Source organism: Mobula hypostoma, chromosome 6, assembly GCF_963921235.1.
Source record: "Mobula hypostoma chromosome 6, sMobHyp1.1, whole genome shotgun sequence".
Taxonomy (NCBI): Eukaryota; Metazoa; Chordata; class Chondrichthyes; order Myliobatiformes; family Myliobatidae; genus Mobula; species Mobula hypostoma.
Genome location: NC_086102.1, coordinates 115,572,726 through 115,593,580, shown reverse-complemented (window position 1 = coordinate 115,593,580; position 20,855 = coordinate 115,572,726). Strand labels below are relative to the sequence as shown.

Genomic DNA, 20,855 nt, shown 5'->3' with positions numbered 1-20,855 from the left:
CTTTTATCTCCCCTACTTCTGTTTATGCTCTTTCCTCCTCCCTTTTATATACCTTTTAAGCCCATATGCTTAGAAAAATTTTTTTGGCTCAGTTTTCATCTTCTCTCTTTCAAGGCTCCCAAACTTTGCCATCCTAATCTTTCACTCTCACAGGTACATGTTGATCCTGAATTCTCACCAGCTGGCCTTTAGTTGTAGACTTGCTCCCATTCTATGTCACTCAGTGTCTGCCCAATACCACTCCTTCCCCAACTGAGCATTTACTTCCTGAGAGCCAATCTATATGAACATGTATCGAGTTACGATCACTGTTATCAAAATATTCTTCCACTGAAAATCTGATCATCTGGCTGAGGTTATTTTCAAATTTAGGTCTGGTATGGTCCCTTCCTTGGTGGGACCTTTCAACCATTGCATATTCCGCCCTATCTGAGCCTCTGGTACAAGGGGAGTCTCAGTCGATATTGGAGAATTGAAGTCACCCGCTTTAACAACCCTGTAACCTTTGCATCTTCGCACATGTCTGTGTATCTGTTTTCATATCTTCTGGCTGTGGGAAAGCCTATCATGGTGATGACACATACTGCTTCAATGGATGAACCCTCATGGATGTTATCTCTTAAGTGTCACCATGACATTCTCTCTAATCATTTGTGCAATTTACCCACCTCTCTTGTATCTGAAACATTGAAATTCTGGAATGCTGAGCTGTGAGTTTTGCTGTACTCTCAGTCAAATCTTTCTTAATGGCCAAAGCATTGCAGTTCATGTACCAATCCAGGTGCTAAGTTCATCTATGTTATCCCTAATATTACTTGAAATAAATATATTACAGTCCCATTACATAATGCCTGCAACAAAATGCATCTCAGGGTAGTATATGGTGACATACACATATAAATTTACTTTGAACTTTAAGTAATCCTGACATAACACCCGAGAGACCCTGCTGTTTAACTTCTTTACTGCATTGTCTTTTTCTCCCTGCCTGTGTTAGTACCAATATAAATCTCAACCTCTGGTTGCTCTTACTCCCTTTTCAGAAAGCCCTGTGCCTGCTCAGAGACGTCCATGGCCCTGGTATCTGGAGGCAGTGCACCATCCTGGAGTCTTGTTTGCAGCCACAGGAATGGCTGTCAGTGCCTGTGACTAGAGCTTTTGATCGTCTCTGACCTTCACTGCTGGGTAACAGAGCCAGTCATGGTGCCACTGATCTGGCAACTGTTGTAATTCTCTTTGAAGAGGCTCTGCCCCCAACAGTATCCAATGAGGTATTTTTGTTTGAAAGGGGTTATAATTGTCTCCCTGAAACTTCTATCTGTAACTCCCTCTGCCTCCTGTATGCTGGAGATAAAGTCCACGTCTTGCTCCAACAGAGAACCAGTAGTTGGACATGCTGCAAGCATAGTCATCATCACCCATATCTCATGAGGAGCATACCACTGACTGTCATTACTGCCCCTTCAACAACTAGTGGACCAAAGAAAAGGAGAACTCTTGTCTTGCCTTACCCTATTGCTGTTCGCCCTCTTGACCAAAACCTGGAGTTCACCGAAGCCCACACTTTGACCAGATCAGCCTACCATGGGGATCTTCATCAAAGCTTTGCTAAAGTCCATGTAGATGATATCTACTACCCTGACTTCATAAATCCTCTTGGTCACCTCTTTGGAAAAACTCAATCAAATTTGTGAGGCATTATTTCCCTTGCATAGAACCATGCTGACTACCTGTAATCAGCCTTTACATTTTGAAATGTAGATAACTTAAGTCTCTTAGAATCCCTTCCAGTAACTTTCCTGTCAGACATGTAATCCTCATGAGACTATCTTCCTAGCTTATTGCTACTGGCTTTTTAAAATAAGGTACAACAGTAGCCATAATCCACTATTATGGTTGCTCACCTGTGGCTGATGGAGATAGAATAAACTTTCCTGGGCCCCAGTATTTCGTCTCTTGCTTCCCATCACATCTGGTCAGGCATTAGAAATGTATTCACTTTGTACGTTTCAAGGCTTTCAACATCACCCCCTCCATAATGCTGATATGCTCCAGGGTATCATTGCCCCTCTTTGGGCTTTCATGTCTTTCTTTAAGATCTTGCCCATATCTCATGGCTTCCTTTTGCCTTCCTGACTTCCTCCTCTAGTGTACTACATTCCTTATGCTAAAAGGGATTTACTTGATGGCAGCTGCCTATACCTGATATAAGCCTTTTTCCACACCAAAACCAAGGTTAGCCCTTATGAACCAAGGTTCACTAGTTATGTCAGCCTTGCCTTTCACTCTGACAGGAACTCTCAAGTTTAAAGCCTCCTAATAGTGAGACTTCCCTTTGCCTGCAAACAGCCTCTTTCAGTCAACCTTGGCAAGATTCTGTTCAATGTCTTCCTAATTTGCCATTTTATATATTTAATTTGATGACCAGTCCTATCTTTTTCCATAACTGTTTAAAGCTAATAGAATTTGGCTAATAGTCCCAAAATGCTCTCTCTTCCACAGCCTCATTTCTCAAGAGAAAGTTGAATGTATAGTAGAGTACTTGATATATTGCTTGTGAAAACTTTCCTGGACATATTTAAATTCTGCTCCATTTAATCCCTTAGTACCATGGCAGACCGAGTCAATAATAGCGAAGCTAAAATCACTTATTGTTCCAACCTTATTACATTTCTACCTTTTGGTGACTTCCCCTCATAAATATTCTTCTAATTATTGCTTACTTTTGGGAGTAATCCTTACCATCCCAAGTGTAGATGAGTCATGTCTTAATTTTTTCCAGTAATTTCCCTGCTGGGTGGACTTATTGGTCTGTATTTACAATGGCTTTACAATCCAGATAAAGTCTGAGTCTGGGTCCCGGAACCATTTGAAGGAAGGCAGCCTTGCATTAAGTGTGACAAATACACTTAGTGGCTAATTAGACTCCTCCTGTACCAAATAAATTGGCTCCAGGGTGTATGTGTGTCATCTTTTGCTGTAGCCCATCCACTTCAGGTTTGATGTGTTGTGCGTTCAGAGATGGTCTTCTGCACATCACTGTCGTAATGTGTAACGTTGAATTTCTGTCAGCTTGAACCAATCTGACCATTCTCCTCTGACATCTCTCAGTAACAGGGTGTTTTCCTCCTCAGAACTTAAGTTTACTGGATTTTTTTTTTGTTTCTTGCACCATTCTCTGTGAACTCTAGAGACTGTTGTGTGTAAAAATCCCAGCAGATCAGCGGTTTCTGAGATACTCAAACCACTCCAACTTGCACCAACAATCATTCCATGGCCAAAGTCACTTGGATCACATTTCTTCTCCATTCTGATGTTTGATCTGACTAGCAATGAGCCCCTTGACTGTGTCTGCGTGCTTTTATCCATTGAGATGCTGTCATATGATTGGCTGATCAGATATTTGCATTAAAAGGCAGGTTAATGCCGCTGTGTGCATGATCTGAGATTAAATAAGATTTCATGTATTTGGAAAGTAATTTAATTGGTAACATTTCGAGCTTGCATTTTACATTGAAATTCATGTTATGAAAATAATTTTCTAAGCAAGCATTTGGAAAAGCATGAACAGCCACATTGCTGTGGTGAGGCCTGTAACTGGGATACAGGCAACATACTGATCTTGAGCAACTTAGGTCAATTTACTGGCAGGTACTTTGGGGGGGGGGCATGGTTACTGTAATTATTTATCCAGTATTTATCACAAATGGAAAAAGATATTTTAGATTTTTAACTCCTTTTAGAGTTCAAGCAACATTTGCTGGCCTGTACATCCAGTGCAGAAGATGTGGAACTTCTGAAGCAGGAATTCGCTGAACAGAGGGAGCAAATCCAGAAGCAGCATGCTTGTGAGCTGGAAGAGTTAAAGAATTACTTTGATGCAAAACTGAAAGAGATGAAAGAGAAAAATGATGAGGAAGTTGCACAGTTAGAACAGCGCCTGCAGGAAGACACAAGACTGCCTCTTGGCATTGACCTCTCTGACCTAAGTCTAAATCAAACCACAGATCCAAGGTAGGACAACAGTTTTATGTTTCTGTTTCATACTCAACTAGTTTGATGTTGCCTTTACTTTGAATAAGCATTCCTCTGTATGAATTTGGTGAGAAAACCAGCCAATCATTTTGAAGGCAGTGCTGTAAGTACTGTGAAGTTCAGCATGGGCTAGATGGACTAAAGGGCTTTTTTTCTATGTTGTAGTTCTCTATGACTATCACTGCAGAGTAGGAACAGTTACCTTATTATTTATCGAAAACTAATTCTTTTGTTAATGTCATGAGCTCAGATGACAGGTGCAGCACACTTGGAGGAGAAAGCCATGGAAGCTAAGGAACTCCGGGTTGGAAGGCAATTATAGCTTGAAACGTGCCAACATTATGAAAGAGGAGGTGCTGGTGATGTTGAGGTACCTAAAGGTAGATAAGTTGCAAGTCCCAACCAAGTGTATCTGGGGATGTTTCAGGAAGCAAGGGAAGAAATTGCAGGGAATCTGACAGAAAGTTTTGTACCTTCCTTTGCCATGAGGGAGGTGCTAGAAGACTGGAGGGTGATGAATGTTGTGACTTGGTTTAAAAAGGGCTACAAGGCCAATACAGGGAACTACAGGTTAGTGAGACTATCATTAATGGTGGGAACGTTACTGGAGGGGATTTTAGGAGATGGGAGTGGAAAGGTGGAGACTGATTAGGGATAGTCAACATAGCTTTGTGCATGAGAAATCATGTCTTGTGAAATTGTGTTGTTTTTTTTTGAAGAGGTGACCAAGAGGAACGACAAAAGCAGGGCTGTAAATGTCTACATGAACTTTATAGTAAGGCTTCTGACAAGGCCTCGCGTGGTAGGCTGGTCCAGAAGCTGAGATTGCAATGCAGAATTTGCTTGGTGGAAGAATGGCTGGTATTGTTGTTTTTCAGATTGGAAGCCTGTGCCCAGCGGTGTGCTGGAAGGATCAGTGTTGAATGCACTGTTTGTCATGTATATTAGTAATTTAGATGAAAACATAGCTGGCATGATTAGTTAGTAGATGGCACCAAAATTGGTGGTATACCGAAGAGTGAAGAAGGTTGTCAAAGGTTAAACAGGATCTGGATCAACTGGGGAAAATGGACCAAGGAATGGCTGATGGATTTTAACTTTGAGTGTAGAATAATATATTTTGTGAAATTAAATTTCAGTGGGCGCAGTAAGTTGCTTAGCATGTATCATGGTTAAGGTGATCCGGTAAAAATGTCTAATCCTGCTATTCCATTGACAATCTTGCTCTGTGCATATGTAATGGCATGGATGACCAATTTAACAAATAAACTGATGAAAGCATGGATCATGGCAACATCGGAACAGAGTCAGAAATTGGTGGTCTTGGTAATGAAGTTCATACTGTGTGAAAGGTAATCAGTGATAAGGAAAATGACACTGAAGCGGAAGATCAGCATCTTGATTAATGGCAGAGCAGACCGAAAGCACAGGTGGCTCATTACAGTTTCTGTTTTTTACCTTATTATTGTATTATTCCCAACTTCTCAGCAATATATGAAGTTATCTCTGATCTGATCATTTCTTCCTTTAATTTGCTTCCACACTTATTATTTCCTCTTCTTTTCCAATCCTGTTTGCTCTGATACGAGTCATAGAAAAATGTGACCTAATGTGGGTAGTTTAGACAGGGAACGATGTTGGCATGGACATGATGGGACAAAGCGCCCATTTTTGGATTGAGAAACAAACTACTGGAGGAACTCAACATCTGGGGAGACAAGGTGACGGTTGATGTTTCCGATCATGGCCCTGCATTAGGTTGGTTTCTGGGTTGTGACTGGATTTTACAATTGTGAGTCTATCCAAGAAGTTTTTACCCAAGTGCTGTTAACAAATCAAACTGCCTGAAGTGGTAACCAACAAAAAGTTGGTCTTGAGATATTCTTAGTCACCTCAGTATTCAATGGGTTGGTAAAAATGTTCTAAGGAAAGAGATGGAGACTGAGTCTGTCCTATCTATTGAGTGGTTCCAGTGTTCTTTGCTTTTAAGTTAATGGAGAGGTAGTGGGAACATTACTGGAGAGGTCTTCAAAGTTGTAAATTTATTTCTGGGTTATCACTGTCAAGACTAACACTTGGTGCCCGATGGTGATTGGGGAAAAATAGGAAATTACTGTAGTCATTCTGGTGACCATACACCCTCAGTGCCATTGGGATGGAATTTCAGGATTTGGACTCTGAAGAAAGGACAGTGTGGTATTTTCAAGACAAGATGATACACAGCTTGGGCTGTATTCCCATTTGCCAGCTCCATTTATCCATGATACTCAAGATTACAGTTTTTGAACGTGTTGTTGAGTAGCCTTGGCAACTATAACTGCAGTGCATTTTATACTTTATGAAGGATATGAATGTCTTGAATGTGGTGCAATCAATGAGACTGCTTTGTTATGAACGTCATAGTCATACTGCACATAAATGGGCTGTTTAGCCTGCCTTGTCCTTGCTGAGCAGCAAGCATGTGTTAAGCACAGATTCTACACTAATCCTATATTTATCTTTCCCCATACCATCAACATTCCCCTTCTCCCACCATATTATGCCGCTCACCCACATACCAGGGACAGTTTAGAATGGCAAACTAACTGTTTAGTGGTTGGATCTTCATTGATGTTGGAGTTGCACCCATCCTGGCATTAGGACAGAATTCAATCATGAGAATATTCATATTCATTTAAGGAAGCATATGGTGTGTTGGCCTTTAGTCAGAGGATTGACTACAAGAGCCATAAGGTAATGTTGCAGCTCTACAGAACCCTGGGTTAGACCAGACTTGGAGTATTGTTTTCAGTTTTGGCCGCCTCATTATAGGAAGGATGTGGAAGCTTTAGAGAGGGTACAGAGAATATTTACCAGGATGCTGCCTGGATTAGAGAACATGGTTTAGGAGGACAGGTTGAGTGAGCGAGGGCTTTTTGCTTTAGAGTGGAGGAGGATGAGAGGTGACTTTATAAAGGTGTCAAGATAAGAGGTATAAATAGAATGGAGAGCCAGAGAGGGAAATAGCTAATAGTTTTAGGGTGTTTGGAGGAAATTTTGGGGGGAGGTCAGAGGATAGGTTTTTTTTAAACAGGGTGAAATGCGCTGCCAGGGGTGATAGTAAAGACAGATACATTGGGATTATTTAAGAGACTCAAGCATATGTATGAAAGAAAAATGGAGGTGTATGTGAGAGGGAAGGTTAGAATGATCTTAGATTGTCAAATGGTGGCACAACATCGTGGGCCAAAGGGACTATGCTATGCTGAAGTGTTACATGCTCTTCTGAACAGCTTTGATGGTCAAGCAATGGTTTTGATGTCCCTGGTGGATAACCAACCTTTAACTTTCTCATTATGTGGCTGGCACGGTTGAGTCACTGGCCCAAATGTTCATGGTTTTGACACTGTTTTGTTGGAAATGTCATTGTATGACTCTTTTGTAGCACAAGCTGTGTATCATTCCGTGCCTGAATATTGTGCAAATCTTTCTGAATGTAAGTATAGGCTGCTGCTGAAGGAGTTGAGGATGGAACTGAGCATGTGATCATCTGTAGGCATCCCCACTTATGGAAGGAAGGCCATTCATGACCTGAGGTAGTCATGTCTGGGACCAAGTATCTTTCACTGTAATATACTGAACTGGGACAACTGACGTACAGTAATCACAGCCATCTTCCTTTGTGCAAGTTATCATTGAAATGACTAGAATGCTGTTGTCTTGATACCCGTTGATTAAATGTGGCAGCAAGGGGCCCTGGGCAAACTGAAGCCAAGTACTCATTTTTCCATTAGTCCTGATGAAGGGTCTTGACCAAAACATCGACTGTACTTCTCCCTATAGATTCTGCCTGGCCTACTGCATTCCACCAGCATTTTGTGTGTGTTGCTTGAATTTCCAGCATCTGCAGATTCTCTCGTGTCTAAGTATTCGTTGTTGAGGGCGATGATTCTCATTTCCCTTCTGGGATATAGATTTTTGATGCTTTTTTTGGCTTAATCACATCCAAAATTTAGCATTTTTAAAATCTCCAAAACTTGATTATTTAATGTACTGGACTCTGAAGTGTGTCGTGAATGTTGTCCAACCTGACCTGAAATCAAGTTAGATCAAAAAACCACTTTGTAATGCTGCCACAATAGCATTCTGATTTCTGGTGTTGGACTTCATTGTGGTCTCCGTCGATTATGTGCAGTTCTGCTGCTGACCTGAGGTTCTACATCCACTAATGTTTTGAGGTAATTTGTCAGTTTACTTCAGCTTCATATTGCTGTGTTTGATAGTTGGTGGGAGATCTTGAGTAATCTGAAGCTGAATATTATACTAGTGTTGTATTGAGATTTGTTGTTATCTAATGGAATATGAAGTGCTTAAATTTGTGTTTTGTTCTTGTAGTTTGTCTTTGTTGTCTTTTACGGACCTCACAGAGAAGAATTACTTCCAGCATAGGATTCAGATTGTAGAAGACTTGGCACAGAAGTTGGAAAAATACAAGGTAAATCCATAATATTACAAGGTGACTTACATTTCCAGGAGGAAATATTTTCTTTTTCCAAAATAACCATTACAGGACTGCCCTTAGCTAGATTAGAAAAGTCTAATGTGTACATAATTTTCTATTAACTGGCATGAGTTCAGGTATGGTGGAGGGGCTTCCCTCTGGCAATGGGCAGGTTTTTGAGGAAGTGCGCTGACCCATTCCCTTCTGAATGTCTGGCTATGGTTCATTGTGCACTTAGTCATGGCACAAACTCATTTTCCACCAATTAAAATGGTGCTTTATTTTGATCTCCCAGCACGCCTGGGTGTGTTTTTGGTCACACAACATATTTGTTAACTTCTATTTATTTAATTTCTTTTATTTCGAGAAAAGGGAAGGGCTGTTGCTGTTCCAAGAGCTGCATTGCCCATCAGCCCACTGTATAACCCTAGCCTAATCACAAAACAATTTACAGTGACGAATTAACCTACTAGCCGTTATATCTTTGGACGCACAGGAAACTGGAGAATCCAGAGGAAACCCATGCGTTAATGGGAAGGATGTACAAACTTCTTACAGGCAGCATCAGAATTGAATTCTGAACTCTGACGTCCCAAACTGTAATAACGTTGTGCTAATCTGTTTCGTTAAACTTCTCTGAAAAGGACTGTTCAGCCCAAGTTGTCCATGCTGACCACAGTCTTCCTGGGCTAGTCCGTTTTGGTTGCATTTGACCTATGTTTGTCCAAACCTTTGTTATTCGTCTACCTGTCCAAATGCCTTTATACCCACCCCTACTATTTTGTAACCTTGATCCGTTTACCCACTCACCTCTGTCTGGAAAAGCTTTCCTCTTGAATCCCCTTGAAATCTTTCTATCCATAACTTAAACCAATGCCTTTTGGTCTCCCTCATCCCAGGAAAAAAAATTCCATCTTATCTCTGCCCCTCATGATTTAAGGTCACCCCTTGGCCACCTCTTCTCCAGGGAAAACAGTCTTTCCTAACTTTGGCCCTCATCTCATCAACGTCATTATGAATCATTTCTGCACGCTTCTGACCAAAATTACATCCTTCCCATTGTAAGGCATTGTGCATAATATTCCAGGTGTGATCTCACTAGCTTCTTATACAGTTGTAACATGCTGTCCTAGCTCTTGTGCTCATCTCAATTTTTTTTTTACTTAAAGGAAGTTTCAATGTTAATGTTTTTTGACTCACTCTCGATGTAGTTTCCTTCATGCCGTAAGAAATTAGTGCTTCAGTTTTGTTTCACAGATGATAGCAACTCCCTTATAGAGTTAGCCATTCTTGAGGATGGTATAGATTGAAGTTTTCCAAACTTGTGGCCAGCAGGTTCATTCAGTTATACCTGGAAGTGAGGATGGTTGTTATTTAGTCCAGTGGTGACATTGCCCTATATTCCCATAAGCAGTCAAGCACATGCTACTCTTTCTATCACACATTTTAATTGACCAATCTAAGAACAGTGGAGGTCTAAAGGGATTTTGAGTCCAGGCACTTGGGTCAATTAAAATGCAAGAGAGGATTAAAATGTAAAGCAGCGTAAGTCTTGCTATACAAGATCTCTGTCCAGAATGCAGTGGACATTCCTGGCAATTAGACCCTGCATGGGTGCCATTGAGATTCATCTACTCTTTCCAGGGCTGCTTCCAACTAACTTAGAAGAGGACAGGTTGGCATGTGTTGCATTTGTTCACACAAATGTGTAATCTCTGGAAAAACAACATGCATTATAGCCTCTGGTCCTAGTCTGGATCACGTTGAATCGGAGTTTACTAGTTAAAAGGGTTACAGGAAGGATAAAGTAAATGGTAGAACATTAGCACTGTTTTAAAAACTTATGCATAAATTTTTCAAAGTTAAAGAATTGTGAGAGGCAAATGGGTAGAAGAGTTTTCATAGGTTTAATATAAAAGCTTCAAAACATTTTTAAAGATTCCAACAGGCTGCAGAACTGCAAAGGAAATAACTGCAGTTCAATAAAGGCAGGAGGAGAATGATCAACTGGTTTGTCCAATATTTGTACTTCGAGAGTATCAGTAGAACACTGTAAAAAGCATGAAGTGATCAAGTGTCGGCAGCTTGGTTTTATAAAAGCAGTAGAATAGAAATCAATGTATTTAGGTTCCCTAAAGGTATTTGATTGGTGTATTTTAAATAAAGACTACCTCACAGTTAAAGGTAATAAATTGGAAAACAGAAGGGAGAAAAAGAATTTTCAGATTGGCAACCAGAATCATTTTATTATCACTGACGTATGTGTTGCCTTATGATAAGAGTACAGCTGTAATGTATGGTGTTACTCTGGGACTGAGACTGGAACTTTGGTTATTTAAAATCTGTTATTAATGGCTTGATGCAGAGACAGAGTGCGATGTTTCCAGGTTTGCTAATGAAATCAATGATAGGTGCCATTGCAAAATGTTGTCAGAATGTGGCCAAAATGTTGTCAAATGGGGTATAATGTAAAATTATCCACTTAAGAAGAAAGGGTGAAAGAAGAATCATTTAGATACATTTACCTTATTTTCAGATATAATTACAATGTTTAAAAAGCATGAGACAAGCAGTTGGATAAGAAATATGGGCCTATCTTACACATGTGTGATTAATGTAAACAAAAGTCACAGCTGGTATGTACAAGATTGGCAGAAAGAGCCTGATTCTAAGTGGTTTGAGACTTTTCAGAAAGATCTTCATATTATGAAGCAAAAAATTAACATGTAGGTACAACAGGTAATTGAGGCAAAATTGAATATTGGTTTTCATTGCAATAGAAGTGCACAAGAATAAGAAAATCTTGCAACATTTAGAGGACATTGGGGCAGCTGTGGTCTTCATGTCCCAGAAAGTTCATTGGATTGATTCTTGAGCTGAAGGGTCTGTCCTGTGGGATTTCTCATAGACGGGGCTTGGTGTTCAGAAACATGAAAAGTGATCTCATGGTAACATGAGATTCTGAGTGGGATTCGAGGACAGATGCAGAGAGAATGTTATTACTGATCTTGCCATTTAGGAATGTGATCACAAAGAAGTTTTCATCTTAAGGCCAGTGTGAGATGGATTTTTTTACTGGAGGGTTGTGAATCCTAGAGGGCTACGAGTGCTGAAGTATACTCAAGGCTAAAATTGTTTTTAGAGCCTTGGGGAATCAAGTGTGAGGAGGATCTGCCATGATCCTAAGGCCAGTTTCTTAAGACTGATTTTTGTTGCCTTGGAGAATCTAGTGTTAGAAGAATGTCAGGATGATATCAGGCAACCATTCATTATGTAGAATGTACTGGAACTTTGGCACTTCACCCTCCCCAGTGTCAAAGAAAAGTTTCCGCAGGGCTTGATCACTGAGTGATCTATTTTTGTCGGGGAAGTATTTTGAGGTCTGCAGATCAAAGGTGTGTCTATGGAAGAGATACGTAAAAAACCAAGACCGATTGAATGGCTTGGTTGTGACTGTCTTAACTTGGTGCAAATTTGTGATGTGTTAACATTGAAGAAGACAAGCCCACTAAAAATGTGTTATTAAGATGGGACAGGGATATGCAGCTGGTTATGATGGCTCCCTGTAGGTCTGTAATTGTTTCTGCTTTTCTTCAGGAAGAAATAAACATGCTTCAGCTGCAGCTGGAGGAGAAACACAAGCTGGAGGCGGCAGCCTCTTTAATGCATCAAGAGAAGCTGGAAGCGATTGAAAAAGAGCTGTTAGAACGACATTTGGCAGAGACTGAAAGGCTGAAGATAAGCCACTGCCAAGAATTAGAACAGTTACAAGGTCGACTTTCTGAGGAACATCTCAAAGGTAACAAGCCCTCGGAAAGATAATTTTGCCATAAAGATGGGGTCCCCTTTATCTAGGTTGTATCAGATATCTTTTTCGCATCTAGTTGAAGTACCTTAATAACTTGTTCTTTGAAGCTAATGTGCATCATTACAAGGCTTCTTGGAAAGTAGAAAACTACAAATGCTGCAGATTTGAAACCACTTGGCAAATCAGAGAGTTCACTGGAGACAATTGGACATGACTGAAATGTTAACTTTGTTTCTCTCTCTACAGATGCTGCTTGACCTGAATTAATGGTTTGATTCAAAAGCATGATTCTTTTTCAATAGGCTGGGCAGCCATTGATGTGGGTGTTGAGATCAATTACTCGGGGATTGGCATGAGTTGTTTTGCATAGCTGAAAAGTATTGATTTCCAGAGCAAATTGAAGTAGTAGCTATGAGAAGCTTGTGCCAAATATGTCAAAGGACTGTGTTTATTGGCATAGGACCACTTTAGGCTGCTTGTTATGGACATTTTGTTATGGTCATGGGAATTAAACAGTGCAGGTCAAACCACTCAGCAGGTCAGGTGGCATTTGTGGAAGGACGAACAGGAAGCATATCGGGTACAAGAGCCTTTGTCAGAACAGAGAAAGAGAAAGCAAGATAGTTTCACGTTGCAGAGAAGATTGGGCAGGTAAGCAGAAGGACTGCAGCTAAAACTAGAGTAATCTAGTGTCCCACAGTTCAGCCGTTCTGATGGTTCAGTGTCCATCTGTCAGATGATTACATTGCATGCTCCCATTCACAAAGGGTCCTGTGGCTGTCCCTATTTAAATTTACCTAGCTCCATAATAGTTATTATAGTACAATGTAAAATCCAAAAACAAAAATAATTTATAGGGTTTTTAAAATCAAACTAAGACTAGTAATCCTGAAAATCTGCTAGTTTGGTGCAACAAAAGTCTTGAGTGTCATAGTTTTACTGCATCTCTGACAGGTATCCCAGAGAGATACATTATCAAAAGTAAATTATTGTCAAAGAAGGAGATTCATTTTCCTGCAGGCATTCACAATGGAACAAAGAAATACAGCAGAATCAGTGAAAGCTATATATAAAGACTGATAAGCAACCAATGTCCAAAAGCCAAACCTCGAATACACAAAAAAAAAAGACTAACACCTATAACATGAGTTGTAAAGACCTTGAATATGAGTCCATAGGTTGTGGAATCATTTCAGTGTCATAGAAGTTATCTATGCAGGTCCAGGAGTCTGGTGTTCGAAGGGTAATAAATATTTTTGAAACTGGTATTGTGGGACTCATGGGCTCATGGTTTCTGTATCTCCTTCCTGACGGCAGCAGCGAGGAGAGTGTGGCCTGGGTGCTGAGGGTCCTCAATAATAGATGCTGCTTTCTTGTGGCAGTGCTCCTGGTGGATGTGTTCAGTGGTGGGGAGGGCCTTTCCTGTGATGAACTTGGCTGTATCCACTACTTCTTGTGGACTTTTCTGTTCTTAGGCATTGATGTTTCCATACCAGGTCGTGATACAACCGGTTGGGATACTCTCCAATATGCATCTATCGAAGTTGGTCGAGGTTTTAGATGACATGGAAGTCATCTGGTTGATGAATTAATGCAATCAGAGAGTGAGAAGTATTCCTGAGGGTGAGCTAGTGAAACTAGTAATGAACTACAGAGCCGAAACAACATGCCCAGCAGGTCAAGCTATTGGAGAGCAAAAATTAAACCAGTGTTAGAGATGCATGACTTAAAGCTGAAATGGTCAGAACTGATAAAGACAGGAAAAGCTGAAGTTCTCGAATGTGATATTGGATCGGAGGGAGTGCAACATACCCAGAAAATGAAATATTGTTCCTCATGCTCCAGAGTAGGCCTTACATGGTGAGCAATAGGACACTGAGGAGTGGGGTAGAAAAGAGATCAGGGAATACAGATCCATAATTCCTTGAAAATGGTGTCACAGGTAGATGGGGATCATAAAGCTTTTGACACATTGGCCTTCATAAATCAATGTATTGACTACAGAAGTTTGGATGTTATGTTGAAATTGTGAAATGGGGACACCTCTTTTTCCCTTAGGGAGAGAGCGAGCCTGTGGTATGTTGAATTACTGGGTGAACGAGTGGTCTTTGGGGTACTGCAAGTCGATGGCTTTATTAATGCTTTGCTGCATGCTTGAGTACTCGGTGGGGGGTGCAGATGCTTTTTTGCTGGTGGGGGAGGGTGGGGGGGTCATTGCTTTGCTCCTACTAACGAGTGGGAGAGGGGGCTGGGGGAGCTTTGGGGTTTTAACATTTAACTGTCAGTTATTCTTTGGGGCACTCCTCTGTTTTCGTGGATGCTTGCAAAGAAAAAGAATTTCAGGATGTGTATTTTATACCTTTCTCTGACATTAAATTGAACTTGCCTATTGAAATTGTATAGGATGTTGGTGAGGCCTAATTTGGAATATTGTGTCTAATTTTGGTTACCTATCTACATGAAAGATGTCAACAAGATTGAAAAAGTGCAGAGAAATTTTAGAAGGATGCTGCCAGGACTTGAGGAACTGAATTATAGGGAAAGGTTGAATAGGTTAGGACTTCATTGCCTGGAATGTAGAAGATTGAGGGGAGATTTTATGAGGCATATGAAGTTGAGGGGTAGAGATAGGGTTAATGCAAGCAGGTGTTTTCCACTGAGGTTGGGTTGACTACAACTAGGGGTCATGGGTTAAGGGTGAAATGCTTAAGGGGAACAAGGAGGGGAAACTACTTCACTCAAGGTGGTAAAAGAGTGGAATGAGCTGCCAGTGCAAGACGTGGATGTGCGATTGATTTCAACATTTAAGAGAAATTTTGGATAGGTACATGGATGAGGGGTATGGAGGGCCATGGTCTGGGTGCAGGTAGATGGGACTAGGTGGGTTAACGGTTTGGCACAGATTAGATATCCCAAAGGGCCTGTTTCTGTGCTGTGGTGTTCTATGACCCTAAGCTTGCAGTAGGCCACCTAGTAACAGCGCAAATGGAAATAAACAGGAGCTATATGGAATGTGTATGGAGAATTAACGTGGCAGGCAACCAGAAGCTCAGGGTCACCTGTCTGGACTGGATACGTGTACTTTGCAAAGTAGTCACATTTGTTTTCTGAAGTGCAGAGGAGGTCACTTGGTGAACATTGAATGTATAATATTGGAAGAAGTTCAAGAGAATTGCTGCTTCTTCTGGCAAGGCTGTTTGTGCCTATATGATGAGATGAGAAGGGAAGAGGTGAAAGGACAGGTGTTGCATCTCGTGCAGTTGCATGTGAGAGTGTGGTAAGGAGTTTAGTTGTGGAAAGGGTGGAACAGGTAGTACAAAGGGTAATGCTGAGATAGAAGGTCAAAATGTGCCTGGTGGAATATTGTTGAAGTGGGCAAAAATTTTGAAAGATGATCCATTGAGTTATTTTTCCCTGATGAAATGGGAGGTAAGGACTGAGTGATCAATATCCATACTTTGTCCAGGAGTAGGGGTGGGGATAAGAAACAGATGAGATGCTTTCAAGGTAACTGTCAACAATGATAAAGGGGAAACCACAGTACCAGACTTTAGGAAGCAGCCGGCACCTTAGAGGCGCACATGCATGGGAAGTTCATTGTTCTTTGTGGATCGCCATTTCCCTAACTCTGGAAAAACATCCATTTCATTGCTATAAACACCTACTGATTTAAACTTAATTGTTTTTAAAAAATACCATGCTAATTTTAACTTGTGGCAAATCCAAAATGTGTTTCATTTTAAAGAGATTACCAGATTGCGACTCCAGTGTGCACAACAGACTGCTCGAGAGGTGGAGGTGCAGGTTAATGAGCGGCTCTGTCATTTAGAGGAGGAGAAGGCTCAAAAGTGTGCTATGATAGATGCTGAAAGAGAGAAAATTGCTTGCCTGAAGGAAGAGATTGAAAATTTGAAGAGAGATCATGCAGCAGCCATGCGGCAGCTCACCGAACAGCATGAGGAAAGAATGCTGGAAATGATGCAGGTAAATTCTAGTAATTGGAAATTTCATCTTCCTGTGCATTGGCTACTTTCCCCAACTTGATCAGCTTAAACAGCAGCAATAACGTGGCTACTACTTTGTCACTCTGCTGTCAAATGAGCCTAACTGTAGTCCAGCTCTTCGCTTGCAATGACAGTGCAGGTGGAGAATTAAAACACTTTCAGAGAGTGAATAAGACATTATTTGCTGCCATTAAGCAGGAGGCACAGGAATGGAAGACCAGCAACTCCAGGCTCAACAACAGCTTCTTCCCCACTGCTTTCAGGTCTTGAATAGACTTGAAAAGCTGTAACTCTACTTTGGTCTATACTTGTTTCTTTCTTTAACTTGTGCTTGTGTTTATTTTGTTGTGTAGTTATAACTGGACAACAAAATAAACATACAAAACTTGCGATGGCATGATAGTGTAGCGGTTAGCGTAACACTATTATAGTGCAAACAGCCCAGGTTCAATTCTGCTGCTGTATGTAAGGGGTTTATACACTTGCCCGTGACCCTGTGCAATTCCTCTAGGTGCTTCGTTTCCTCCCACCTTCCAAAAAGATGAGTTATTATGTTAATTGGTCACATGGATGGAAATGCCTGTAATCATGCAGCATCTCTGTGTAAATGGAAAAAAAATTTGTTAATTGAAGTTACTTTTAACTTGTTTCTGTAATGTACTGCATTGCTGCTGCAGAGTTAATTTTCACAACGTCTAGACCATGTCTGTGTATGCCTATGACAATAAACTTGGAACAACTTTCAGTGCATCTACCAAGGTAGATAACCTTCACCAGCCTCCACAAAAGCGTTAATGCAATTGCAATAATTTGCATGCTTCAATCCGCTTCCTCGTGTATAGTATAAAATAATTCATTTTGTTATTTCTTTGTCTCCAGAATAAAGCGCAGTTACTGAAAGAAACCAGCCAAGAGTTTGAGGCCAGCAGAGAGGCAGTGGCTAGGATGCAGGAATGTGCAGCGGAAAAGGAACAGGAGCTGAAGATTCTGAGGGAAGAGCTACAGGCCAGTGCCGAGAGGAAACTGTCCACCTTGCGCGAGGAGCTCACCAATGAGTTTGAGGACGAACGCCAAGCAATGAAACAGGAGTTTGACCAGAAAAGTGCAGAAATGAATCAGATTCAGGAGGAACAGAGTGCAACCATTTCTAAACTTGAGATACAGCTGAAGGAAGAAAAGAACCATTTGTTGCAGCTCCAAGATAGTCTGACAAATGAACAGTCACCAGAAATAGTGGTGATTCGTCAGAAAATCCAAGCACAATTTGACACTGAACTTGCGGTGGCCAAGTCTGTGATGGCAGAAGAGCTTGAGAAACTCCATGTTAGTGTACAGGAGCAATCAGCTCAGAAACTCCTGGAGGTACAGAATAGGTCAGTGGCACTCAAGCACAGTATGGGAATAGAAGGTCATTTGTATTGAACCTCAGCATAAATGATACAGATAGTTATAAGAAAAAAGCAAAGGGTTTAAAAAAAAACACACTTCTGCCTTAATCCGGTATATTTTGAAGCCACGGTAAAATCTGAGCATTTCTGTTTACTTTGCTAATTTTTCATATTTACTTATGACATAGGCAGCTATTTGGCCAACCAACCTGTCAGCTCTGTGATCAATCCTATTCCCTCACTTATCTGTGTTGCATATGGTCATTCACACGGCTATCATAAGCCATAATACATAGGACTAGAATTGGGTTATTTGGTCCATCAAGTCTGCTCTGCCATTCGAACATGGCTGATTTGTTGTTTTTCCCTCTTAACCCCATTCTCCTGCGTTCTCTCTGTAACCTTTGACACCCTTACTAATCAAGGACCTATCACCCTCCACTTTAAATATGCTCAATGACTTGACCTCCACTGCTGTCTGTAGCAAAGAAGAAATGTCTCCTCATCTGTTCCAAATAGATGTCTTTATATTCTGAGGCTATGAACTATGGTCTTTAACTCTCCCACTACTGGAATCATCCGTTCCACATACATCCTATCCAGTACTTTCAATATTCGGTAGGTTTCAGTAAGATCCTCCTCTCATCCTTTTAAACTCCAGAGAATACAGGCCCAGAGTCGTCAAACACTCCTTATATATTTATCTTTACATATCCAGGATCATTCTTGTAAACCTCCTTTGAACCCTGTTCAATCACAGCACATCTTCTGATGATGAGCCCAAACCGCTCACAATATTCCATCTGTGGCTTTGTGAAGCCTCAGCATCACAGCTTTGCTTTTATATTCTAATCTTCTAGAAATGAATGCAAATATTGCATTTGCCTTCCTTACTACTGACTTAACTTGCAAGTTAACCTTTAGGGAATCGTGGACTCCCAAGTCCATTTGCACCTCATATGTTTTGAATTTTCTCCCTGTTTAGGAAATGGTCTGTGTCTTTGTTCCTTCTATCAAAGTGCATGGCCATATACATCATCTGCCAGTTCTTTCCCCATTTGTAGATTCCTTGCTTCTTGAACACTACCTGCCCTACATCTATCTTCGTATCATCCACAAACTTGGCCACAAAGCCATCAATTCTGTCATCCAAATCTTTAACATATAACGTGAAAAGAAGTGGTTCCAACACTGACCCTTGTGGGACACCACTAGTCACAGACTTCCAGCCAGAAATCACCCACTTTATTCCCGTTCTTTGCCTTCTTTCTCTCCATGCTAGTATCTTTCCTGTAATACCATGGGCTGTTATCTTGTCCAGCAGCATCATGTGTGGCACCTTGTCAAAGACCTTCGGAAAATCCAAGTAAATAATATGCATTGACTCCTTTGTCTATCCTGCCTATTTGTTTCTCAAAGGATTCCAGCAGATTTCCCTTAAGGAAATGATGCTGCTTTGCCCTATCATGTACCCCAGCACTTCATCCTTCGTAATGGACTCTGAATCTACCTTGATTCTCCTATCACCCATCTATATTTTGGGTAATTTACAATAACCCAATTAACCTACAGCATATCTTTGGGATGTGGGTGGAAATTGGAGTTTCTGGCAGGAGCCTTTACTATTTCAGGGAAAATGTAAACTCTAGAGCATTGGCCAAAACTAGATGCTTTCAACGATGAGAAGTAATAGAAGTTAGATTCAAGGCCTTTGGTCATTAGAATCTGTAGGCTCGTAATTGACTGTGAAATGGTAATTGACTTTACCCAATCTGAAACAAGATGGGTAAAAATTCTAAGTATGGAGAGCTGATCCCTGTGGAAACTGAGAACACCACACTTGTGTTTCCAGTCGTTCAGTTCATTAACTGTGATATTCTGAGTGGTGGCGGAGGTGGGTGGAGTTGACATGTCCAGATTCAGTATTGCTGTCCTTTGTTGGTCTTCCTTTCCATTCTTCAGCAGGTGATGTGAAGTTGTTTTTTTGTGCTCAAATAGAAATTAACTCCTCTTTACTTCTACCTCCGTCTGTCCAATATGATGAAAGTATTCAGCAAAGCATAAGGAAAGAATAGTGAAAGAACATTTAGTAATTCTGGAAGTCATTCGTAGTGTTGCCTGGTAGGATTTAAAGTAGTCCCCTTTGAATCCAGAGGTTTATTTCTCTATGGTATTTGTTTCGTCCACTTCTGGGTAGTGAATTGCTTGTGGTTCAAGCGGGATCCAAGATTTTAGAGCTTCATCTACAGCATTTTTATTGTAATGTCTTGTGCTTGTTATGCATCTGTAGGAATGTTATTTCTGGTTGGAATAATGGAATCACTTAATATTGAAGTAAGTTTGATTTGGATAAAAGTTTCTATATACCAATTTTGTTTTTACATACATGTTATCATAGGTTCATGGAAGAGCACAGGCAGATGATGGACAAATTTATGTCTGAACAAGAGGCCCTTCTCCAAGAGTTGAAAGTGAGACACACAGAAGAATTAGAAACTCAAAACCAGCATCTGACAGAAAAGTACCATAATCAAATAGAGGACTTGAAAGCTGAAATGTGCACAAAGCATCAAGCTGAAATGGAAGCTTTGGAGGATACAAAGTTGGCTGCTTTGGAAAGCTTAAGACTGAAACATGCGTCAGAGCTGGAAGATGTTGCAAGTAAATATAAATCTGAGATTCAGCATTTGAAAGAAGATTTAAAAACCTGTCAAGATGAGTTGGAGAGATTTAACAGGGAAAGCACTGACAAACAACTTGAAATTAATCAGTTGAAAACTGAACATGAGGCTGAGCTGATTAACACTCAGGAGAAGATCCGAAAGGAACTCGCTACCATTCATGTGGAAAAATTCAAAGCTATGGCTGCAGAACTGGAGGAAATTCATAAGGTTGGCTACTTGTGTGCTTTGATCTCTAACCATAAGTTTTGCATTTAATATTCCTTTTATAGTAATTGTGATCTTTAAAATGTTAGTCTTATTAAAAGTTCCTTTTATTGAGACAATACATGCAGCGACAGAAACTATAATCCTCTTTAACGAACTGCAAAAGTAATTAACAGGAAAGCATAGCCTTCTAATTGTCTAAGTATATGTAATTCTTATTCAGTATTAGTTCAATATTGCTTTTACCTTACA

At 40.6% G+C, this 20,855-nt stretch overlaps 1 protein-coding gene across 5 annotated transcripts in view; it reads left to right on the top strand.

Moving 5' to 3' along the window:
• The window catches only part of pcnt (pericentrin), a 227,886-nt gene that overhangs the window by 63,074 nt on the left and 143,957 nt on the right, over nt 1-20,855 (top strand). For all 5 annotated transcript variants that reach the window (XM_063051522.1, XM_063051521.1, XM_063051520.1 and 2 more), the window contains 6 exons: nt 3,744-4,014; nt 8,410-8,509; nt 12,113-12,314; nt 16,069-16,307; nt 17,207-17,700; nt 20,114-20,606. In XM_063051522.1, the coding sequence (XP_062907592.1) occupies nt 3,744-4,014; nt 8,410-8,509; nt 12,113-12,314; nt 16,069-16,307; nt 17,207-17,700; nt 20,114-20,606 (1,799 nt within the window). The remainder of the gene's footprint in view (nt 1-3,743; nt 4,015-8,409; nt 8,510-12,112; nt 12,315-16,068; nt 16,308-17,206; nt 17,701-20,113; nt 20,607-20,855) is intronic.